Below are 23,899 nucleotides of genomic sequence, written 5' to 3' on the forward strand. Positions count from 1 at the left end.
GTCCTTCCCAGCTCTGCCCCGAGCCTGGCCAATTGTTTTCTATCGAGGCGCGAGGGGGCCGCGGTGCGAACTGCTGGGGGCGAAGGGGGTCACTGCCGCGACTCGGGCTCCTCGGGCGCGGAACCAACTGCGCTGGCCCGATGCCGCCGCCGTATTGCACCGCCCTCAGGACGCTCCGCCCCTAGTGGGGCCCCGCCCAGGAACACTCCGCCCCCAGAGTACAGCGCAGGCAGCGCCTACACTTCCCATGAGGCCCCGCTCCCGGAGCGGGGTGCTGTGCGGGCGGCTGCCGGCAGGGGGCGGTACGGCGTGGAGGGGCGGGGCCGTTGCCGTGGTGACGCGGGCGCGAGGCCCCCCCCGGCGGAGGCGGTGATTGGCCGCGCGCGCGCGCGGGGTGCGGTGGCGTCAGGGCGTGCGCGGTGACGCGCGGGGCCGGGGGTGACGGGGGGTGGGGGGGCGGCGGCAAGAGTGGGGCTGCGCGCGAGGTGAGCGGGGCCGGGGAGAGCGTGGGGGACGGGGGGCGTGAGGGACGGGGGCCGTGAGGGGCAGGGGCCGTGAGGGGCAGGGCATGTGGGGGACGGGGAGTGCGAGGGAGAGAGGCTGTGAGGGGCGTGGGGTGTGACAGGGTTGAGGCAGGGGGTGTGAGGGACAAGGGTTGGTGCAGAGGGGACATGGGCATGAAGAGCTGGGGCGTGAGGAGCATCAGTGACTTTACACTGTAGTTACTTTTGGGAATTCGGGGAGACTGAGGACGGGACATGGCGCACACGGGAGGAGGCTCAGGGGGACAGTGTGCCTTTCTTCTGTGCCAGGGTGGGGTGGTGGAGGGGGAATTGGCCTGGGGATTGAGGGTACCAGGCACTGTAGGAGTCTGGGGCTGGAAGGAGGAGAAGCGAGAGGGTCAGGATGGACCTTGAGCAGAGCATCCGGTGAGGGGCTGCTCCCGGAGGAAGGATCTGAGAGTCCTTTCTCATCCCTCATATCTGCCCATTCTACTCCCTCCTTCCCTGAGATCACAGATGAAGGACATGCTTGTGGGAAGGAATCAGATGTGCTGTAGGATCCGGACAATGCCCATCATGGTGCTGCAGAAGGGTCTGCCCCATGAATCAGAGTCCCAGGGCTGGTTGTGGTGTTGGTCTCTAAAACAGTGATGGGTTGAGGCAGCCCATGTCCAGTTTCTTGTTTCTGCTCTACTCTCCTCTCTTCCTGCCCTCTCCATGCAACTCCCTTGTTGCCTTCAGCAGAGTATCCTCTTCTGTACAAACATGCTCCAGGCTGAGGTGGGAGTTTTCCTGATGACTTGCCATGTGTCAGCCAGGACAGCAGAGGAAGTATCCAGGTGGGATGTGCTGGCAGGTTCCCTCCATGCCCTGCTGAGCTGGTGCAAGTGTTGCCTTGTGTGTGGTGTGATGGGCATGTCCTGGCATTTAGCTGTGAGCAGGACAAGGTGAGCCAGGCATTTAGTTTCAATTCTCAGATCTCTGGCAGCAGCAGCAGAGCACTCTGGTTTGCAATGAGGGAGATCTCAGGGTGTGATTTGTGCACTCCCTGCATGTGATTCAGCCCTCATTGACAGTGTCAAGGCTAATGCTGTGTTACTGAATTGTGATGAGCTTTATTGCTGGTGGAGGTGGAGAAAGCCACCTCCCTATGTGCCAGTGGGGCTGGAATGACTTTAGTATTGTTCTTTGTCAGAGAGATTAAAGCAAAACTTTGTCGGGATTGTTTAGAAAAACTATCTTCCATGTTGGGGGAGAAGGGATCAAAAACCTGCTCTGTTGTGAAAGTGAAGCTCCTGAGGGTGGTTTTGTGGCCCCACTGAAACAAAGGCTGGTGTTGGATCCACACTTGGCAGAGCTCTGGGCTGTCCTCAGCCCCCATCTCTAAACAAGGGTAATCGCTGCCTTCAAGAAGATGTGGCTTTGACATCACTGATTGGGAAATCCTGATGTGATTGATGCTCCAGTGCAAGGGACTTTGGTCGTATTTTTGGATCTCACACTTGTCACCACCTCTGGATGTGCCTTGATCCTGTAGGGAACACCCTCCACACTGAGGCCACTGGGATCCTCAGCTTTTAAGGCAGGAGGTTCATGTTCTTTTTTCATCTCTTCTGGGCAGCTGCCACTGCCATGACTGCCATGTCAGACCTGCAAGGATGTGCTGCACTGGGGGTTCACAGCACAGCACTCACAGGTTGCTGCGGAGCTCTGGCCTGGTAGGCACTGGTGATGCTGGTTTGTTGCTGATTTGTTGCTGGTTTATTTCTGGTCCTCAGCTGCCTCACAAGTTGTCCCATGTCTAGGGCAGCAATACAAAACAGGGCTTTTCTGTCGGAGTGGGAGGAGCAGCTAAGCCTGGGTAATGTCAAGGAGGGTATGTGGGTGCAAATAGCATCATGTTCACAACATCTTTGTTTAATGTTTTAGTCCACTTAGTCTGCATGACTGTCTAAAAATAGGACATATTTTCTCTAAGTCCTCTAGTTCAAAGCCTCAAAGCCATTTTTTTTTCTGACATTATTCTCTTCCTTCTCTTTTGAGCCTGAAATTCATATAAGACAAAGTTATCAGGAAAACTAAGAGTGAATGAACTCTGTTGAATCCTTAAGTTTCAGCCACCCAAGAGGAAGTTCATTAAAGTTGCAGGAACTTTCTGGCAGCCTCTTGAAGGTGGATTCAGCAAGCTGAATAAACAAGCAGCCTTGTGGCCACCATTGACATTTTTCTAGCATCGACTTTGTGCACTGTCATAAGAGCTCAGGGTCATCAGCCTCTGGCTGCAGGTGACTTAAGGCAAAGGTGACATCTGTGGTGAGGGGATGGGGCTGTCTCTGCTGGGACACCCCAGGGTTTGCTCTACCTCCTGGTCTTGGGACAGATTCTGCCTGTGGCAGCGGCCCCCTGGAGTCACCCTGGCCCAGGTGCGAAAGAGGGAGTGTGTGTTTAAATTTCAGGGCTGCTGCTGGACCCAGCCCAGTGCTCCAAATGGCATAAATATCTGGCCTTCAGCACAGCCGTGGAAACTTGCTCTCTGTCCTCCTGCAGATTGCTCCAGGTCTTGGCTGTCTGTGCTGACATGGTGACCGAGCGGTGGTTTTCGGCGGCAGGCAGACGGGGACAGCTGCTCCGCAGAGGTAACCCTTCCCCTTTGCACGCAGGCCACCGACCCAGGCACTTAGCAGTGTTCCTAAAAACTTGGGGTAGGGAAGAACCTGGGAAGACCAGTTTGCTTCCAGCAAGTTTCCCTTTGTCTATAAGCTTGATTTTCTTAAATTTCATTTTAAATTTAAACTCCATACCTTATTTTTGTTCAGTTTCTGAATATGATCTTATGGATTACTTTAGGAATACATTGTGAGGACCATGGTCTAATCCTGTTCTCCTCATCTGGCTCTTGCTGTCAAAGCATAGTGATATAACATTCCATTATTTCACTGATGTTTGTTACTGAAATTGGCTCTTGTAGATGAGGGAGGGCACATGAGATCCAGGGCTGCATGTGGGTAATCAATCACCCAACAATCCCACACATGACCTGGCAGCAGTGCTGGTGCTATCTGTCGGTGTCGGACAAAGCTGAGCAGGTCGTGGCAGAGGCAAGACAGGGGTTTGGAGGTGGTCAGCAGGGCCATGGGTGGGCACTGTCCTCCCCACAGACCTCTGAAGTGATTCCTGGAATGAGCGCTGCTGAGGCTCTCTGCACGTGGCTGTGGGTGTGTGTTTGCCTGACACAGGTCTGAGGTGTTGAGCTGTTGTGGGTTCTGTGTCAGATTGGTGCAATGGTTGCACCATCTCTGTTCTGGTATTCAAGACACAGACTTCCAAGGATCTTCACAGTGTGTGGAGAGGATTTTATAATGAGCCCCATGAGGCTTTGCTGATCAGAAGATCTGTACTGTTTTACAGAATTGCTTTCTGGTGTTGATGGGCTCTGTCTTTCTTGCATGATGCCTTTTGGAAAATACATATTTTTGTACAGTACATCTTGTTGCCCTTTGGGGAATATTTTATCTGTGGCTTTGAATTATGGACCGGAAATCGACAAATGTTCTTGAAGACTGAAGGATTGGCACAAGAGACTCTTGGGGTCCTCTGAACAACAGAACCTGACATACAAATGATGTTTTAATTGGGTGAGATGATGTTACAGTGCTTATGCCTGAAAGGTTATTTTCTGTCAGAGACCAGCTTGGCTTGTCCTGACAATGACATTTTAGATGTCAGGGGTTTTGTGGTTTGTACTGACTCTTTTGCTTAGAGCAGGAACAAACTGATAACCACAGATTTGTTAGGCTGTGTTGCTGCTTCTCATCAGGTGCTGCAGGGTAATCTCTGCTTTTTCCAGAAGTGCCTCTGTTCAGAGATGCACTGCTGCAGTAATTTTGGAGACTCTGGGAAAGTCTGGACAAGCAGAAGTGATTTCCATAGTGAGGATAAGTAAGATTTTTCTGTAGAACTAGTTTTACTTTTTTGTTAATACTCTGAAATGTGATTGCCTTGGCAGAATGCCTGGGAAATTACTTTCCCAAAGCAGGATTTAGAGTGGAATGACTGATGCCAGTATGAATCCTTTTGGTCAAGGAGATTGTGAAGTGCATCTTCCCCAAAATATATGTTTTGGGATGTTGTTCACTAGAGCCCTGCTTGATTGCAGGAAGGGTTCAGAGCAGAACTGACTCAAGATGTATCTTAGTTTTCTTATGACTTCTTGAAATGCTTTAATCACTGTTTCAGTCGTAGTGTCTGGAAAATGTGTTCTCCAAGACTTAGCCAAGAGCTTACGAACATCTGGGATCATTTTGGTCAGGTCTATTTGGCTTTGCAAAGGGCTCTGAAATGCATGTGTATGTTGGGGTGCTTTCCTGGGGACCTCACAGACAAGCTGTGCTTAAAGTTTTGAGTTTTAGGGAGTCTGTTTTGCAGGGGAAGCCTGACCATGGAGGAGGAAGTGACAGGTTGAAAACACAAGCCAGAAACACAAGTGTTTGTTATGTTGCTGGGTCAAGCCAGAACCCATCTCTGGGGCTGGGGCATAGCCACAGCCTGGTAACCTCTATGTTATCCTAAGCTCTTGCCATCATGTTGCATTTCCTGATTTGTCATGGTCTGGGAACTGGAACTTGAAATAGCAAAAACCAGAACATGCATGTTCAGCCCTTAACAGATATGTGGGTTGGAGACAGAGAATGGTTTTGGTGATTTGAAAGGGCAAGATGAGCTGATAGGGAAGAATTTCTTTGATGGGCTGTTTAGACAGACTTTAGTGTGAAACACATGCCAATCTCATTAGGACAGGCTTTGTCAGGCCCTTCCTGGCAGGGGTTGTGTGAGATGGCTTCAAAATGAGCAATGCTTTGTGCAGTCATCTTGTTGATGGGAACCTAAGCTCAAATCCCTTATCCTGCCTGACTTGTTACAAGCATTTTTCAGTGGAACTCTGATTTCATCATAATGCAATCTGGGATATTTCTAAAAATGCCCAAATCAGCTTTTCACCTTAAAGTTGTTTATATAGATTCTGCTAGAAATGTTGGCTCTTGAAAGCTGTTAACCCCACGAGGGCTGATGGTTAGAAACCCACATCTCTGAATATATTCATGGGTTCTCATGTCAGTGGGGTAGAACTTGTGTTGTGGTACTTAGGGACATGACGATCTCTGGAAAAGGGTTATTGGTGAGTATGAACTCGAGGAGCCTGCTGAGCTGCCAGCAGCTGGCTGCGTCAGGAAGCAGTAGCTGTTGGCCGGCTGTGAGCTCTGTGGCTCACCCTGTACCCCCAAGACAGTGCCAAAGGCATGAGGATGTTATGAAGGGTGAGAATGCTTTGCTCAAGCGTTTTGTTTTCTGGGGGCTGAGGCAGAAATCCAAATGGTCAGAGCACACTGTGAGTCTTGGCAGGATCACACTGACATGGTCACTGCTCCTTTCCCTGCTGAAAAGGCAGCGGAATCTTTGTTGTGCAGGCAGCTATTGCTGTGTGAATGTGGCCAAAAATAGCAAGGAAACAGCATTCCTATCTAGTTCCTTGAGAGGGTGTTGTACTAGTTTGTGTAGAAAAGTGATTCCGGTGTTCTCTGGAGATTTTCTTGCAGAGATGTGTGCAGTGAGACTGGGACCCCTCTGTTTTCCTGCTCTGTGGCTGGAGGGAAGCTGCAGCAGACACAGCAGTCTCCTTGATCCGTCTTGCTGCGCATGTTCCTGGCCCAGCTGAATCATCAGAACTTGTGCCTGGGCACAATTGCTCTCTGTCAGCTGCATCCTGGGATTAGAGCGGCGTGGCTGGTGCCCAGGATATTGTGCTAAAGCCTACAAAACCAAGTAGTACTTTTCTGGGAGTCCAAGTGTAAACATAACAAAACTTACAGACTGATGGATTGATTTTTTTTTCTGGTTAGTCTGTGGTATCTAAAATCTGTTGCTGCAAAGAGGAGGAGGCTTGCTATTGGTTTTGTGAGCATTTTCCTGCATCTGGGAGCACTGGCAATGTAGCAGTAAAAGCTAGGGCCCTGTTGGATGTTTGGCTCCAGACAGAAGGCTGCATGCATGTGTGTGATCCTAAGTGACTTACTTTCCCACTGCTGCTTTTCTGCCCCCATTGCTTTTCTGGGGTGCTGATTGTCCCTTCCAAAGTGGGGGTGGAACTTGCTGGTGTCCCAGTGACCCTGAGACTTTGAGGAAATCTAAGCTGGGTGCTGGTGTGTGCAGCACTGCCAAACTTGGCCTTACTGACCGCCAGCAGTGCTCCGTTCACAGCCACAGCTTGTTCCACTTGCCACTTTCCTGGAGTTCCATTTCAGTGCTGTTTTGAGTCCCTAACACCCTGTGCCTTGGGAAGGCACAAACACTGTTTGCCTTGGGAAGTGGTGTTGCTGTTTCTGTGAGCTCCTCCCTTACCAGCCCTGTTCTATAATTACTGATGTTCCTGAAATTGGATCCTTCCATGTGTTCTGCTCAGGTTTGGGAGGACAAGGGGTCCCTAAGCAAACTAACTGCCTTGGAGTACAGCCAAGAGGACTTCAGCAGTTTGGGAAAGCGTCATCTTACAGTGGTTCAGTGAATTCTGAGCCTCCAACCTCCTCGCCTTTGGGATGCTAAAGGAAAGGAGAATATATCCCAGACAGCTTCTCTGGCGTGCAAGTGCCAGGTTTGCAGCGTGATCCCAAAGCATTGGCACAGTTTCACAGCTACCTCTGCTGTGCCCTGAGCTGTGGGGGGATGATACTCTCTTCTTGCCAGACTTAATGATCTTCTCAAATAGCAGCACTTCTGTGCCATTTCCAGCACTGAGAAGCCTCAGTGGTGTCACCTTTCCAGTACCTGCTTGTTTCCCAGCTGCTGTCCTTGTTCCGATGGGTCAGACCCATGTGCCCCTCCTGGCCATGGGTACTTTGGGCTGTCCTGAATTGACTGCTAAACACAAATACCAGTCAGCAGCTGGCAGAATGAGATGCGCCAGTTTACTTCTTGAAAGTCGTCCTGGAAATGCCTTGTACAGGAATGTACAACAGGAGAAGATGGTCACAAGCAGTGCAGGGAGCTGACCTGGGGCTGGACAGACCAGACCTGTGAGTGTGACTGCAAACGGGTGTCAGAAATGTAATACAGGAATAAACAATGACACTTGGCACTGATCTATTTCTCTGCACTTCCAAAACATGCTGTGTCCATGAGCTAATGCAGCCAGGGAAAGATCAGGAAGGAAGCACTGTAAAAATCCTGGGTTTGTTTCTTTGTGCTGGGTTTTGGTTTTGGTTGGGGATATTTTGTGATCAAGGAAATGGAAGTAGAGGACTGAACCAGACTTGCTGAAGGTCATGGAGTAGCACTTCAAGTAAGAGCTAACAACTGCATAGCTCTTCCCTGCCTGCCCTGCTGCTGCTGCTCTTCTGCCAGCATCAGCCACAGAGCCTGATTAGGGCAGGGAGTCCCTCTGCTGGGAAGCTGTTGAGGGATGATTCCTCTGTCTTCCTGTATCTGCCATCTCAAGATTTTGGAGCACATCTCATGCACTCAGCAGCTGCTGGAGCCAAGGACATCTGCAGCTCCTGGAGAATGAGCAGCCTAGCAGACCCTGCTTTGTGCATGGCTGAGAGTTCAGTGCCCAAAGTCTGCTTTTTTTTGGTGTCTGTAACACCTCTTGCACTCTGAACAAAGCCAGCAGCAAGTGCCTTTTGGAGCAAATGTCATGACCTAGTTTTGGGGACAGCATCAATCATGGTACCAAAAGGGAAGAATCCGGCAAGTTTTGTAACCTTTTCAATGAGCTGAGTTTTTTTTCTCCCCCTCAATGATCAGGAAGTGGGTGAGTTAAAACATGCAATAGATGTGTGATTCATTTTGGCAAGCCAAGCTGCTCCGGGCAGCTAAGGGAATCTCCTGCACCCTGTGTCACAAGTCCCTGAGTAATTAGCAGCAGGTAATGGTCATGGAAGCTCTGGCAGCACTCCTCTGCTTAATGAGCCCAGGTCACTCTTGGGGAAACACAGGTAGTCCACACCGAGCAGCCTTGGAGAGAGAATCACAGGATTGAACTGTGGGGCATGGTACAGCATCTAAGCAGATGCTGTTAAGGGGAAAAATCTGGCCCAGAATGTCCATCCTGGTCAGTGCTGTGTGGGAGGGCTCTTCCTTGCTAGCTGTAGTAGTTTATTTTTGTGTGTAGCCTGCCTTGCGGCCGAGACTTTGAGTAAGGGAGGAAACACTCAGCTAGTTAAGTGCTGCTGGGATCTCATTGGCTAATTTGGGGGTATGCTGATCTTCCAGGAGCAAACATAAACATGTTTTCAGTGTTCATGTCTCCTGTTTTGTACTCTTAGTTACCTTTCCTGTATTGCAGCATCTGCTTAGCTCTTATTTGGCTTTTATTAGTAGTAGCTGGCTTGTAGGAGGAGGAACAGAAACTGGTACTTGATCAGCAGATCTTGGAAGCAGTGACACAACCTGAGGAAGTCTGCAAAAGGTGGTCAGCTAGCACCAATCACATCTCCTTTATGGATTCAGGTCAGTTTTCGATTGTGGATTCAAAATGTGCTGCGCATCAAAGTGCTGCCCTATGGAGGGCTGAGTTCTTACCTCACCCCTTCTGCTTCTTTTGGCTGTGAATTTGGTGGACATTTTTGTCCAGAGGAATAAACAGAAGTGAGGAGCACTCCCATTGTATATTGGTTTCCTTTTGCCATTCTTTATACCTCTTTTATAGTACAGTTGTATTGAACAACTGCTTTGAGCTGATCTTGGGAGAGCTGGATCTTTTTTCGGAGCTTTGCTTTGCCTGGAAACTCTGAGCTTGGCTCCAGGGTCTACGTGCTAATCAGCAGGATTGGCTGCCAGGGGAACTGCCAACCACAGCTGTTGGTTGATGAACTGGAAACTTGGATCTTGGTCAGCTCAGGAGAAGTACTACCTTCTTGCAGGGAATCCACTGTGAAGATTTATCTTCTTTTAACTTTTATTCCTGTTTTTTTCCTCTCATGGTTGTGCCACGTCTCTCTCCCTGTTCCCACTGATGGTTTAGCATGGCGTAGATGCCAGCTTCTAGGAAAGACAAACCTGTTGCCCAAGGTGTTTGCAGGCATCAGCCCAAGTGCAAGCCCAAGCCCAGAGCCAGCAAACAAACCCTCCCTGTACCAGCTGCAGAGGAAGCTGCTGGCTCAGCCAGGGTTACCAAAGCTCCTTGGAACAGGCATTGAGGCAAGGGCACAGCAAGTCATGAGATGCTCGTCCTCTTGCTCATTCCCATCCTCTGAAAAGAGAAAGGGAAACAGCTTTGCTAGATTCTCTGGATATGCTTAGGAATAAATTCACAATCTCCATCCTTGTTTCCATCAGTGTCCTGTGACAGCTGCTGAATGGAAAAAAAGGGGTGGGTGTCTATGGCAGGCAGAAATCTCTACCTGTCTTCCTGCAGCTGAAAGCTTGTGTGCTGTGCTCTGGCATGGGACTCAGCCAAGAGAAGGAGACCAAGTTATCCCATCTCCTTCTCTGGCAACTCGGCCATTGGATGTGGAGGCACCAAATGGCTGGAGAGGTCCTGGGGTGGAGCTGTCCTTTATCATTCCCAGTGCTGTCCCATGAAGATTCTGGGCTGCGGTGCTGGCAGGACAGGTCCCTCCTTGTGCTCAGACAGGGAGAGTTTGGACAAACCTCTGGAGAGCTCCAGCTTCCCAGGTCTCCCTGCTTCCGCTGAAGGGTTTGCAGGGGAACAAAGGGAAGCATGTGAATCCTTGGTGAATCTCCACAGTCTCTTGCCTGCTGTCTCAGTGCTATACCTGGCACAGGGACGAGAACTGAGGTCCCTCTCCTGCTGGAGACTCTGCCCAGCTGGTTGGCTTCTCAAAGGTCTGCACAGGCATGGCCATGCCCAGCCCTTTACCCAGGCAGCAGCTGCCTTGGCCTTTCATCTGCCAGAGGCAGGGGCTGTAGCCTCCCATGTGAGATCAATCCTTTTTTCCAGTCCTCTCCCTCTATCCCAGTTGTTTGGAAAATGGGAAGGGCAAAGGGAGAAGCAGGTGTGCAAAGAGCTCCCACAGCTCCCCTCTGCCCAGGCTCCTGAACTCTTGGCCTGCAAGGAGATATACAAACAATACGTTCAGAGCCTTCTGGCAAAAGCTTTTCTCTCTCTGGATCTCCAGCCACTCTCCAAGGGTGGCATTCTCATCCGTATCCTTTCTGTAATGCCTGTGTGCACATGAGCAGCCTTAGCTGGAGGCCCGTGGAGCTGTCTGTCTGTGTCTCATCCTCTGCTTTCCCCCTCCTCACACCCATCCAAGACTGATGCCAGGCACAGTTTTGGAGTTGCTGTTTTGGGTTTTGAGGTGCAAACTACATGCCAAAAACTCGCTGCTGCCCTGGGAGCACATGGCCCTGAGTAGAGCCGGCGGATGGAGGAGAGCATGTCAGGGATGTTCCCACATTATTCCAGCATGTCCCATGAGACATCTGGGGCAAAGCAGAGAGCTCTGTCTGCAGTGGGTTTATAGCAAGGGGCTTGTGCTGAATGCCAGGAACAAAGGGAATCTAATGAGCTGCTCATTAAGCTGCTACAGGATGGATTTTCCACTGTAGACGCGCTTCTCCTGCCACAAGCTTCCCCCACTAACTGCTCTTCCAGGCAAAAGTGTTTCCCTGATGTTTGTGTGATCGTTTATATATAACCCTGAAAACTGAAGTTCATTACTCTCCATCTCCAATGAATAGGTTTTCCTGCCTGTCTGCCATGTCCCACCGCATGGGATGTGTGAGCAGAGGCCAAGGATAACACAGCCCCTCAATGGTCCCTCAGTGCTCATGTGGAGGCACAGGAAGGGAGCACCCCCTGCCTACTCCTGCTGCCAAGGAGCACAGGGCAGTGTGCTCACTGTTGCCACTAATGTACCTCACCTAGAAACAAAGCCATCTGTCCTGCAGTCTGAATTCCCAGTGTGGAGGGTAAAAACTAAAGCCCTCTCAGCCACAGGAGACCTAGGCTCTGGTGCAGCACCAGCTCCAGGGGTGACTTGTATCCCGGCTTTGTGACGTCTTTGTGTTTACTCTCCCACCTGCAAGTTTTGTTCTGTCTCTGAGCTGCTTCCTTGCTTTTTCAGGGAGTTCTGACCTTGATGTCTTTCCAGCAGTCCAAGGAGCTGGCTGCAGCTCAAATTTGAAGTGCCAGGTGTGAGGATCTGCTGTGGGAGGGCAAACAAATCCAGGGAGTCCTGGGTCACTGCTGCCCTCCCCCAGCAAGCCCTGAGCTGTGCTGTGGGCTTGGACATGGGGCACAGACTGTCCCAGAGCTTGGGGTTGCCATTATACAAGGCCCCTGCAAGATCCTGCATTAGTTTAATTTAGGTCTGCAAATTGAGGCTTTCTTCATTGAACCTGAATTTCAGTGGCTTTCCTGATGCTATTTTTCCACTTAAAATTAACTCTCTTAAGGAAGTGGATGGAATTTTACATAAGACGGGCTTGAGATCTTAATTATTCAAGGAAGAGTCAGTTTAGGAATCAAGAATCCAGCATGGTTGGGAGGTAAGTGGGAATGGCTCTGCCATAACCACGGTAGCAGTGCTGCATCGTTTGGATAGCTGGAGCTTCTCGTGGGCTCTTTGGGATGGAGTAAGGCAAACAAGGAACGGAAGTGTGTGGGGGAGGATGGGGCCGTTCCTCCCACAGGAAGCCCAGGATTAAGACACTGGTTGGATTGTGTGGCCGTTGGGATCGCACTGCTGGACCCTGTGGCTGAGCACGGCCTGGCAGCTGCGCAGAGCAACAGCAATACGTTCAACCCTGCTCTTGGCAGAGGAACCAAGTGAAAACAAACACAAAGGCTGTAACTGGCAGCACTCTGACGGGAAGGAGTGTGAGTGCAGGGCTGACAGGAAGCCATCGGTCTTGCAGATGGCTTGCATGGGCCAGGGACTTTTAGCCACTGCCTGCTGCTGCACTGAGCCCTGCTCTCCCAGTATCTTCCATCCACAGGCATGGATGATCAGGTGCGCCCTGATCAGCTGCTGCTCCCAGTCCAGGCTCTGCCATGGCTGTGCAGGGACAGAGGGTGAAGCCAGCCCTACTTTGATCCTTCTGCAGGTGTTGGCTCTATCAGACCCTGGCCCTGCTGTTACCATCACATCCTAGGTCACTGGCAGCTCTGGGGGACATTGTCTGGGGCAGCATTTCTGCTATGGGACTTGTAAGCTAGGCACCCCCAGTCCCTGGGTGGCATCTGGGCTGGTTTGTGGTCTACTGGGCCTTTAAAAGAATTCTGTGAGCTTTTGCTTCCTTGACTCCTATAGAATGTTTATTCCAGAGTGCGAAATTCCTCGGCCCTGCTCTGCGTGTCTTGCTGGCCGAGGAGCAATCACAGAGCAGGGCTGGTGTGGTTGGTGACACTGCCCTGCTGCTGAGCTGCTCCGTGCAGGCACTCAGAGACCTCTCTCCATGTCCTGCAGGCTAACAGGAACAGCCTGGTGGGGTCCATCTTGGATAGACGCGGATGATGCCAGAGCTATGACAGGGATTGCAGTCTTGGCACTGAGGGGTGATCAATTATGGAACAACTACAGGAGGAAGTACCTGAGGTCAAGGAAGAGGAAGAGGAAGAGGCAGTGATGGTGGCAAGTGGAGCCTCAGACCCAACTGGAGGACCAGACAGCTCGCTGCCTTCAAGCAGCTACACAGGTGAGTGGAGCCACAGGAGCTCATCCTGTGGAGCATCCAGGCACCCACAGCCTCCAGGCAGCATGCTCAGCTGCAAGGGCAGAGGATCTGTCCCTGAATGGAGTTTTGGTTTTAATCTGGCGCTGGTTTTAATCTCTACCCTTTGTTAAATAATGCTCCAAGTTATGGAGAGGTGTATTTCTTCCTCCGATGTCACTGCATGGTCATTGGCAAAAGGTTCTGGAGGGGAAATTAAAAGAACAGGCAGGTAACATTGTGCTTCAGGGCAAGGGGCCTCCCAGGGTTGCTTGGGAATGCTTCCTTGGACACTTCTTGAGGTCCTCATAGCAAAGTAATTATAGGAGGTGGGAGAGAAGGTTTATGGATACAGAAGAGGCTCCTCCAGAGCCCTTCATGTTCCAGCTGGGATGTCCTGTGCCAGCAGCTGGCCAACCAGGGATTATAAAATCTGCTGGTTGGGGTTTCATTGCCAGGACATGAATGCCAGAGGGAAGAAAAAAGCATTGATGTGGAGTTTGAGCTGCTGGGACATTCTTGGCTCTGTTCATGGCATTTGCCTGCAGACAGTGCCAGATTCCAGATGTGATACCAGGGGCAGGCAGGACAGAGCTGGAAATGGTTCTTCAGCCCCATGGCTGGAGAAGCTGGCCACACCAGGAGCAGGGCCTGTGGCCATGACATGGAAGGACATGTTCCTGTGTGTGTTTGCAGACCTGTCACAGAGCTCCTCTCCCTCACTGTCGGACCAGCTGCAGATGGGCTGCGAGGAGGCAGCACTGGGAGCGCTGAACGTGGAGTGCAGGGTCTGTGGAGACAAAGCTTCAGGCTTCCACTATGGCGTGCATGCCTGTGAGGGCTGCAAGGTGAGTCCCAGGGACGGCTGGGTTCAGCAGCACCTAGCAGGGGTTAGATTCCAGGGACTGGGCTGCCTCTTCACACAAGCAGATTTGCAGCAAAACAGGGATTTGGGATTGATTGTAAAAAACTCAACCTGTCTAGAATGGGGCAAGTATAGGCAGGCAGCAAATGCTGCCCTGGGAAGGGGGCTGAGACCTGTATGGGCCAAACCTTGCCTTGTCATGCTTTACTGTGTAAGGCAAATCCATCTATCCCCACGGGGACCCTGAATCTGCTTTTAAAAATAGTTTCTGTGCAGCAGATCAGCAGTGAGCTGTGTATTTATCTCCCTGGGATCACTGGCTGCAGCTTGGATGTTCCTCTGGAATTCTTTCTCCTGCAGCAGATCCAGGAGGGTTGTGTTAGCAGCCCAGGTCCTGCCAGACATTCCTGAAGGCTGGAGTTGGTCCATGGCTTGTCCCTTCATCCCTCTCTGTGGGCTGCTGGCACAGTCACAGCACCAAGCATGGGATGCCCCCTTACTTCTTCCTCTGCAGCCCCTTTCTGCCACCATACAACCTCTCCTTGGGACAGAGACTCTGCTTGCACCAGAGACCCAGGGCTTCCCTTCTCACCCCCCTGAAGCTCCTGAGGATAACAAACCAGCCTGGTCCCAAACCATAGGCACTGCTGCTCCATGTCCCCCTGCTCCTCCCTGCCTGCAGGGTTTCTTCCGCCGGACGATCCGCATGAAGCTGGAGTATGAGAAGTGTGAGAGGAGCTGCAAGATTCAGAAAAAGAATCGAAACAAGTGCCAGTACTGCCGCTTCCAGAAATGCCTCTCTTTGGGCATGTCACACAATGGTGAGTGTCACTGCTGCCCACAGGCCTGGCCAGCTGGGTGACACAGGGCCAGCTGGCTTTCTGTGAAGGGTGCCCATGGCCTGCTGTGCTTTAGCTGATGGCTCTACTTGCTAAATCATTCAAACCCAGTGCTTCAAGCATTTGACTCCTCTTCTCCTTTTTCTGTATAGGAAGGGGCTGTTCATTCCCACCGTGCAGTACAGCTGCTGGCACATGGCTGTCCCTTATGGACTGGCCCAGAGGGAACTGGACACACAAGTTGTTCTTCTGTGTTGGGACTTTTAGACTTCAGGTGTAAGAATCTCAGACCCAGACAAGCAAAGGTGTTTATGTGGGAAGTGTGGTTTGTGCAAGAGCGCAGAGGGGTGGGATGGAAGTCTGGTGTGAGGAAGCAGCAGTGGCTGGTCTGTGAAGATGTTAATGCTGGAGGAACTGCAGCTTGGAGAAGTATTGTCATGTAGCTGCAGGTGTTCTCCAGCAGACCTGTCTGTCTGCTGTGGCAGAACAAACTGCTGCCTCTCTGGATGCATCTTCTGGAGTCCCCCTGCTGTCCTGACCCCAGTTTTGCCCCCCAGCAATCCGCTTTGGGCGCATGCCAGAGGCAGAGAAGAGAAAGCTGGTGGCAGGGCTGACAGCAAGCGAGATCGGCTGCCAGAACCCACAGGTGGCTGACCTGAAAGCTTTCTCCAAGCACATCTACAACGCCTACCTGAAGAATTTCAACATGACCAAAAAGAAGGCAAGAGGTATCCTGACCGGGAAGGCCAGCAGCACCCCAGTAAGTTCCCTCCCAGGGCAGAGGAGTTGGCCATGGCCAGCACGGGGGACTGTTTTCTGGGAGATGCTACACATCCCCCTGTTGCCGTAGCTGTTCCACATGCACCATTCCCACCTGCAGCCAGGTGGGCTCTGTATGTCCTGCTCCTTGCTGGGAAAAATCACATTGCTCTGCACACTTGTGCTGTAGTGGGTGGGTGCAGATGGCCTGGGTACTGTCAGCCCCAGAGGCAGGGCACAGCACAGGGACAGGCAGACAGACATGACTGCCCTCGGCAGAGCTGGGACCCCCACAGCAGACTCCTAACTTGCTTCTTGTTCAAGCAGCCTTTTGTGATCCATGACATGGACACCTTGTGGCAGGCAGAGAAGGGGCTGGTGTGGAAGCAGCTGGTGAATGGCATCCCCCCCTACAAGGAGATCGGGGTGCACGTCTTCTACCGCTGCCAGTGCACCACGGTGGAGACTGTGCGGGAGCTCACTGAGTTCGCCAAGAGCATCCCCAGCTTCATAGGCCTCTACCTGAACGACCAAGTGACTCTGCTCAAGTACGGGGTGCACGAAGCCATCTTCGCCATGCTGGCCTCCATCATGAACAAGGATGGGCTGCTGGTGGCCAACGGGAATGGCTTCGTGACCCGCGAGTTCCTGCGCAGCCTGCGCAAGCCCTTCAATGAGATCATGGAGCCCAAATTTGAGTTTGCTGTGAAGTTCAACGCGCTGGAGCTGGATGACAGCGACCTGTCCCTGTTTGTGGCTGCCATCATCCTGTGCGGAGGTGAGCGGGTGCCCTCAGCCATCCCAGGGTCAGGAAGAGTCCTCCCTACTTAGAGGTGGTTCAGAGGGGACTAGGGGAGCTGAGCTGCAGCTGGGCTTGAGGTCAGCCAGGGATCTCTCAGGGGCATGAGAGAAGAACTGAACACTTCCAAAACCAAAACTTCTCTGTGGCGGTGATGCCTGACAAGCTTGGACCAACAGCAAGGAATGTAGAAGTGGCATCTCCTTCTTGTGCTGCTGTGAGATGGCATTGTCCAAAGGCACACTTCTCCCCTTTCTAGCTGATGAGGATGAAGTCACGGTGGGTGGGTTATGGTCCCCGGCTCCCTTTCCCCAGGAGCAGTGTGTACTTAGGAGGGCTGCACCATGACCCCTGCAGCTACAGTGCTTCCTCTTCACAGACCGCCCTGGCCTGATGAACGTGAAGCAGGTGGAGGAGATCCAAGACAACATCCTGCGAGCGCTGGAGTTCCACCTGCAGTCCAACCACCCGGATGCCCAGTACCTCTTCCCCAAGCTGCTGCAGAAGATGGCTGACCTGCGACAGCTGGTGACAGAGCACGCCCAGCTGGTGCAGAAGATCAAGAAGACAGAGACAGAGACATCTCTGCACCCACTTCTGCAGGAGATCTACAAGGACATGTACTAAGGACCTGTTATTTATGAGAATGAAGCCATTGATTCCCATCAAGACTCTTTGTACAGAAACAAAGAAAACCCTTCCCAGTGTCTTCCATTTCTCCTACTGGAAACTCTTTTCTATGTGACCCTGACATACGGTACATAGGGCAAGATGCTGTCAGGATTTGCAGCCGCCTCCTGCTTGGCCAGGGCTTCCGTTAACACACACTAACAAATCTGCAAAGCTGCTGTTCCCGTTCCTGTGACCCAGCTCTGGCTGCTCCCACAGCGGAGCAGCCGCCCAGTTTACATGGCTCAGGCAGCAAGGTCACTGTGGCACCTCGAGTCCCCAGGATGGGAAGCTCTGGTCCTGAGGAGCGCCAGGGGGGTGCAGGGGCCAGCGAGGCTGACAGCAGCACTTACAGTGTATTTGTGTTCTCTTGTTCATTTGCACTCCAAGGACGTGGTCCTGAGCCATGAAGTCTGGGACAGTGTGATGAAAGGATGTATCTCTCTTTCCCAAAGAAAAGCTCTGGAGTATTTGAACATGGGTAGGGCTGTCCCAGCAGAGACCCTCAGCTGCGGCCCTGCCTGTGCTCTGCAGTGTGTTCCTGTCTCCCACAGGACCGTGTGAGCTCTGCCTTCCCAGGTGCTGTGTGGGAGCCTTTGCTTCTGGCACCCTCGTTCCATAGGGAACGTGTCCCTTGGCACCTCAGTATAAGAGGCTGGGATGGGGAATTAGGAGGGAAAGGATTTGACTCCTTAAAATTCACCTTCAGAGCAGAGCCACAGAATCTGTGGCTTCCACAGGCTGTTCTGCATAGATGTGAGTTAGAAAAAAAGGCGTGTGGAGCGTCAGGGGCCTTGAGCTGGTCAGGGTTTGGTGTCCTGCCTCAGTTTCCCCTCTGTGAAAGGTGCCTGGATTGTAACATGCTGTCTGCTCGGAGCAGGAGCACAAGGATCTGTTAGTGCATTGGTTGCATAAAGCTTTGCAGCTGTAAATGCCAAGGATTTATAAGCAGGGAGGGAGGATGCTCCCAATGGGCAGGAGCTTCCCAGTGAGCATGGCTGTCAGGGAAGCTGCTAGTCCTCCTCTGCCACTGTTCCCAAGAGTGGGAACAGCTCCAGGCTTAGGGGTCTGCCTGAACCCAGCAGCATTCTGGGACTTTACCTCACAACTTCTCACAGCTGTAGTGAAACACCTCGGTGCTGCCTGGGCCAGGCCAGGCCCCTGGTGTGGGGGCTGTGTCACTTGGACTTCAGGTGGACCTGGGAAGGGCTCAGTTTCCCTTTCAGGGTAATGGTGTCTCATCTAAGAAGCAACACTTCCTCATCTGCAACTCGTAGTCCCCTGTGTCCTGAGCAGCCTTATTAAAATATTGATATTCCCTATGAGGGGTTGTGGGAGCAAATTATTCGGTTTTATTTTACTTTCCTCCTCTTCAGGGTAGCAGATTTCCTTGGTGCAATAATTCCTTTAAAACCCAAAGGAGAAGAGCACTGAACTTTCCCTCCCCATCACAGGGCTGGCCGGTCCCAAACCTCCCCATGCTGCCACACTCCACTCCTTTTGCCGTGCCTCAGTTTCCCTGCCCAGCCCTCCCCTCCCTACCTCGCAGGGGTGTTGGGAATTACCGTTTCTGAAGCACTTTGAAGCCCTCTGGGGGAAGGCATTGGAGACATGCGTGTGCTGGTCGGAGCCCGGGGATTTGTCCTTCCCAAAAGCCCGGTGGTGTCCCCGCCGCGGCCACAATGCAGGACTCGTGCCCATCACCTGGGAAACTTTTTGCTCTTCCTTCCTCCACAGTATAACAACCCTCAAACTGAAATGTATATTTTTGCTAGAAATACAAACCTCCAAGTGTTTTTAATAATATAGTGTCCACAAACTGACTTGACTTTAAATAAATCAGAACTAAATATTTAAGAACCTTTTAGCGTCCAGCCTGTCTTTGTGGGATTTCTCTCAGCACCTGGGGAGAGCTGTCCGTGGGAGGATTTGCAGCAGAGGTGATGGGATTTGCTGTGATTTCCAGGGATTTGCCATGATTCATGGGACTCTGTGATGTAATTCCCAGATCCTTGTACCTGCTGTGGTTTTCTTGCCTGCAAACCTAAAGCAGCAGAAAGCGCCATCCTGAGCAGGATCCCAGCCCTGAGGCTGGGTGCTTCCTGCCCCAAATGCTGCGGGTGGAGGTGGAAATGAACTGAAAACACCCCGAGAAGGGAACAATGAGCTCCAGGGTGGCCAAGTTCTGGAACCTGCTCCGCCCTTGGCTGTGGCGAAACACCTGAGAATTTGCGAGGAGGGGCTGCAGACCACCCACCTCCCCACCCCCCAAGGCTCCCCTGTGCCTTGAGTGCCCTGGAGGAAGCTGTTCCACTGCTCCCTGCCTTTCCCATGGAGCACATGGAGCCGTGCTGCCGGGCCGGGGACCCTGCGTGCTTACCCCAACAGGCAGCGATACATAATCCCTCCCTTCCCGGTGTGATGGGGGAGAGAACTGAGAAAGAAGTGAAATCCACAGGCTGAATTAAAGACGGTTTGAAAGGACTGAAAAAGAAGGGGAACTAGTAGTGATTAAAGAATTAGAATATAGAGAATTTAGTGACGCACGCTGGAGTGCTGCCCCCGTCCAGGCTCCTCACTGCAGGAGCGGTGGGAGCTACAAAGTCCTTGACTGAGTGTAAATAATGCTCAGCAGCCCGGTGCTATCAGCTAGCCCGGGCTTGTCCTCCGCCCGAAACACGTGTCTGCGGCTACTAGGGCCGGGCCTGGGACTCGCTGAGGCCATAAATAGCCCCGGGAGGTGGCACAGCCCACCTCCACGCTGGGAAAGAGATAGAGTCAGGCTCGATGATGGCATCTGGGCCGCTAAGGGCCGAGGCAAGCTGTCTGAGACCGCTGTGCAGGTAAAGGCTTCAGGATGGGAGCAGCTTTTCGGGGAGATAGGCTGGAGATGGGCCCCTCGCTGTGGGGGTAAGGAGTGGGTTGGGATGGCCTTGATTCTTCCTCCCCATTTCCCCATCCCCCTCTGGAGCTGGGGGTCGGCAGCAGCACTACAGCCAGGCCTCCCTTCCTGCCAGCCCCAAGCCAAGGGCTCCTGCCCCAGCCTCGGGACCCCTGCTCCCCCAGGAGAGCCCCCCGGCAGTCCTGTCCTGGGCTTCCTTAGCTTTGCAATTACCCAGGAGATTAGGCTGGATGGGGCTGGGAGGACCCGGGAGCCCCCTGGCTCTGCCCTTGGCAGGGGCTCCTGAGCCCAGACACCAGCCGGGGGGGGCTTCCAAAATATGTCCCCACCTGAACAAAGCTGCTACCAGGTGGGACGCTAGGGCAGGGCTGGAGTGGGGTCTGACTGCAGCCACACGGCTTCTCTGGCTAACAGGAATTTTGCCCGTGGATTCTGTCAGTGGGGCCAGAGCTGCCGCTTCTCACATGACAGAAAATCAGCCCAGGTCTGCAGGTACTTCCAGCGTGGGTTTTGCCGTTATGGAGAGCAGTGCGGGTAAGGAGGGGCTGTGATGCCATGAGGATGGGCTGGGAGCCTGGAGGAGTCATGCTGGACTGATGGGACCCTCTGTCTCTGTCCCTGGGCTCCTCCAGCTACCAGCACATGCAGGAGGAGCCAGCCCCAGTAGGGACCCAGTATGGTCTGATGCCCCACGACCACTGGGACCAGGAGCCTGGCACTGAGCCCACAGCCATCGACCGGGACCAGGGGGGAACCCAGCGCACCTCAGCCCACCCTGCCTGCAGCATGACGTATGTGGCCTCCGAGTCCCCCAAAGTGGAGGTAGAAGTGGAAGAAGACAAGAAGAACATCCCAGCACTTGGTAATGTCCCCTGTGGGGCCATGAGTGGAGAATATGTTCCCACAAAAGCTCAGGGTGCCTCAGGTAGGTGCTGAGCTGGCCGGGGGACCAGCGGGGTGAAGACGTTGGGGTGGTTATGGTGAAGTAGCCCGTGCATATTTCTGCCTATAACCCACACCTGGGCCAAGCTGGGGCTGTGGAGAGCTCTCCAGGGTGGAGACTGTCACTGCTGAAGCTGCATGCTCTGAGCACCCTGCCCAGCCCTCTGAGCTTTTTCCTTCTAAGAACGTTCCTCCTGCAGGCTTCCAGCCACGAGGGCTGGCACTGGATCCGGGCTTCTCTGACCCCAGAGAGGAGGTTTCGGAGACAGCGACATGGACTGACCGTGCAAAGGTGGGTTTGGGTTCTCCTATGGCCGGGCACTCCCTGTCACCCTGTGGTGTTCCCCGAGGCCAGGGCAGCAATGGAGCCAGGGGGTTGCCATGCTGCGCTGCTCTGCTTGCAGGTCCCTGCAGAGCCAGGTGCAGTGGCAGCCCTGGTCACCACTGCAGCGCTGAGAGCCCAGAGTGAGGCCATAGTGTGTGGCATCTGCATGGACAGGGTGTACGAGAAGCCGCTGCCAGAGGAGCGGCTCTTTGGGATCCTCCCGAACTGCAGCCACGCGTACTGCGTGGGGTGCATCCGCAAGTGGCGGTGCAGCCGGGACTTCCAGAGCAAGGTCATAAAGTGAGTGGGGATGGGGACGTGGCAAGGTGGTCACCGTTCCCCCTTCTGCGCCCTGAAATTCTTTCTTGGGTCTGGTGATGTGGCTTTGGTATTGGTGTGCCTTTCCTTTGGGAACGGGCGCTTTGGAGTGGTGATGGGTATGGGGGTGCTGGATGAGGCCAGGGCAGCAGAGTGGGTGCTGGGCCCATGTTCCCTTCTTGGGACACCCAACTGCACCCGTCACCCTCATCCAGGGCCTGCCCAGAGTGCCGGATCACCTCCAGTTACTACATCCCCCACAAATACTGGATCTCAGATGTGGATGAGAAGGAGAAGCTCATCAGAACCTTCAAGGCACGGACAGGGTGAGTTCGTGGCACTGCTGCGGGTGGTGGAGCTGTGGGCTCCGTGCTGCTCTGGGAGCTGCACTCACAACTATGCTCGGAATCCCACAGGAAAATCAGGTGCAAATTCTTCATCCGTGGCCACTGCCCTTTCAGATCAGAGTGCATCTACCTGCACGAGCTGCCCGCCCGCCAGCTGCGGCGGCACAGACGGCAGCGGCCGAGGATGCCCGCTGTAAGTGGGGTGGCACATCCTGGGGTTGAGCTGGGCACTGGGAGGCTGTGGCTCATCCTTCCTCCTCTGCTGCAGGTGTTCATCCCTTCTTCCTCGGAGAGCTCTGATGAGGAGGATGAGTTCTGCACACTCGAGTGGGCTCTTACCCTGGCCATGATGGAGACAGAATTTCCCTACTCAAGTTATGGCCATGAGATGCTTCTCATTGACTTCAGCGATTCGGACTGAGCCATGGGAGCTATGCTGGGCCTGCTAGTGGCCAGGACATGTCTCCAGGACGTGGAACCCTCTGCTTTCTTAGTCCTGCCATTGTTTTGGGGTGGCTACAGCCGTGGGGGTATTGCAGGGATGGGGTGGTGTAATAAGTGGAGAGTGTGATGTTGGCTCTCGCAAATGTTATAAGTTATAAGCAGTTACAAGGCTGAAAGAAGTTCTGTTAAAATCTGGTGTTTTCATCTGTAATGTTGAAAGTTGAAGCACGAAGGACTGCACAGACTATGAGAGGCAGGACAAAGGAGGAGCTGGGTCAGAAGAGTGACATCTGCACAAATGTGGGGAGGGTCGGCTCACCAGGGGGCTGGCTCACCAATAACATGTATAAGGGTATAATGGGTGTGGGCAGGGTGCCTCTGGCTGCAGCTACGCACTGAGAGCATCCCCTTTTCCTTATTCAGTTCCTTGTTGTGGTTAAATAAAACCTTTTGAAATTTTAAAAAGTACGGTGGTGTTTCCCATACCGTGGCCATGCTGGTGACAGAATTTTCCTACTCAAGTTATGGCCACGAGATGCTTCTCATTGACCTCAGCGATTTCAACTGCACCGTGGGCGCCACGCTGGGTCTGCTGGTGGCCAGGACATGTCTCCACCCAGGACATGTCTCCAAGGGGTGGAAGCGTTTGCTTTTGAGTCCTGCCATTGCCTCTTACAATGTGTTGGGGTGTTGTGGGGGTGTTGCAGGGATGGGGTGGGATGGGGAAGCAGTCTGGCTGGCATTTATGAGTGCACCGGGGGCGACTCAGAGCCCCCTGCTCTTGCCATCGTGCCTGTGAACAACGAGGTTCACATAATTTTATAGAATTTGAAAGTTTAATAGAAAAGACAATTAGGAGAAAAAAATAAAGTATACAAATATGGCTGGGTGTCTCTGCATTCAGCCAAGAGAGCACACCTTACTAACAAAGGATTGTCCTTTAAAAACAGAATCCTACTACATATCCATAAATTCTCATACATATTCATACATTCTCTTAGGATCTGTGGTGTTCTTCAGTTTAGTTTTCTCTTGCCCCCTTCCCAATAGATCAATCTTCTTGGCGCCATCGAGATTTACATTCCCTGATACCAGAAATGCAATATATTCCTCCCCCCAGAGTTCTGGTCACTGCTGTCTTCATCTGGATAAGAGTTTACAAATGCAGGAGTTTCTCTATCTATATATATATATATTTTTTTTTTTTTCCCTCAGTCTTTGGATTATACAAACAAAAGCAGTTTTTATTTTAATACTATGCCATAGCCTAACATATGTATTATACTACTATTTTTAAGTTTCATCAATAACAGAAATAAAGAAAACTATTAATACAACAAAATTTCCCATTCTTATAACATTCATTTTAATATTTGCGAAAAGCCAACAATATAATATGTATTTATAACAGTGCCCATCCTGTGCCCGTGGGTGCTGGGAGGCAGCGAAGCGCTCTGACCCACGGACCGGGCAGCAGGGGCGCTCTGTTTTAAACTTTTTTTAGCCAAATCCGTG

At 52.4% G+C, this 23,899-nt stretch overlaps 2 protein-coding genes across 5 annotated transcripts; both read left to right on the forward strand.

Moving 5' to 3' along the window:
- Nucleotides 1–450: 450 nt before the first annotated feature.
- Nucleotides 451–18,966, forward strand: PPARD (peroxisome proliferator activated receptor delta). 2 transcript variants are annotated; one of them, XM_058855626.1, is made up of 7 exons: nt 451–485; nt 12,932–13,160; nt 13,872–14,023; nt 14,723–14,861; nt 15,437–15,639; nt 15,966–16,416; nt 16,817–18,966. In XM_058855626.1, exons 2-7 carry the CDS (start codon nt 13,031–13,033, stop codon nt 17,062–17,064), a joined length of 1,323 nt encoding a protein of 440 aa, XP_058711609.1. In that variant the 5' UTR covers nt 451–485; nt 12,932–13,030; the 3' UTR covers nt 17,065–18,966. The 2 variants fall into 2 exon arrangements, with proteins under 2 accessions (XP_058711609.1, XP_058711608.1); XM_058855625.1 differs by lacking the exon at nt 451–485 and adding an exon at nt 2,992–3,139.
- A 714-nt stretch (nt 18,967–19,680) lies between these two features.
- LOC131587742 (putative E3 ubiquitin-protein ligase makorin-4) lies at nt 19,681–22,825 on the forward strand. Of its 3 annotated transcripts, none has more exons than XM_058855956.1 (8): nt 19,681–19,949; nt 20,448–20,542; nt 20,641–20,933; nt 21,151–21,242; nt 21,355–21,575; nt 21,809–21,919; nt 22,010–22,133; nt 22,209–22,825. In XM_058855956.1, exons 1-8 carry the CDS (start codon nt 19,731–19,733, stop codon nt 22,359–22,361), a joined length of 1,308 nt encoding a protein of 435 aa, XP_058711939.1. In that variant the 5' UTR covers nt 19,681–19,730; the 3' UTR covers nt 22,362–22,825. The 3 variants fall into 3 exon arrangements, with proteins under 3 accessions (XP_058711939.1, XP_058711940.1, XP_058711941.1); XM_058855957.1 differs by having other exon boundaries at nt 19,684–19,949; nt 20,641–20,870; XM_058855958.1 differs by having other exon boundaries at nt 19,772–19,949; nt 20,423–20,542.
- Nucleotides 22,826–23,899: the final 1,074 nt, after the last annotated feature.

Source organism: Poecile atricapillus, chromosome 23 (genome assembly GCF_030490865.1).
Source record: "Poecile atricapillus isolate bPoeAtr1 chromosome 23, bPoeAtr1.hap1, whole genome shotgun sequence".
Classification (NCBI taxonomy): domain Eukaryota; kingdom Metazoa; phylum Chordata; class Aves; order Passeriformes; family Paridae; genus Poecile; species Poecile atricapillus.

Excerpts from the sequence above, each read along its gene's own strand:
- LOC131587742 (XM_058855956.1), top strand. The coding sequence starts at position 19,731 with ATGCTCAGCAGCCCGGTGCTATCAGCTAGCCCGGGCTTGTCCTCCGCC. Across the intron at positions 20,543-20,640 it reads CGTTATGGAGAGCAGTGCGG|CTACCAGCACATGCAGGAGG; the intron begins GTAAGGAGGGGC and ends GGGCTCCTCCAG. Across the intron at positions 21,243-21,354 it reads CATGGACTGACCGTGCAAAG|GTCCCTGCAGAGCCAGGTGC; the intron begins GTGGGTTTGGGT and ends CTCTGCTTGCAG.
- PPARD (XM_058855626.1), top strand. The coding sequence starts at position 13,031 with ATGGAACAACTACAGGAGGAAGTACCTGAGGTCAAGGAAGAGGAAGAG. Across the intron at positions 13,161-13,871 it reads GCCTTCAAGCAGCTACACAG|ACCTGTCACAGAGCTCCTCT; the intron begins GTGAGTGGAGCC and ends GTGTGTTTGCAG. Across the intron at positions 16,417-16,816 it reads TGCCATCATCCTGTGCGGAG|ACCGCCCTGGCCTGATGAAC; the intron begins GTGAGCGGGTGC and ends TCCTCTTCACAG.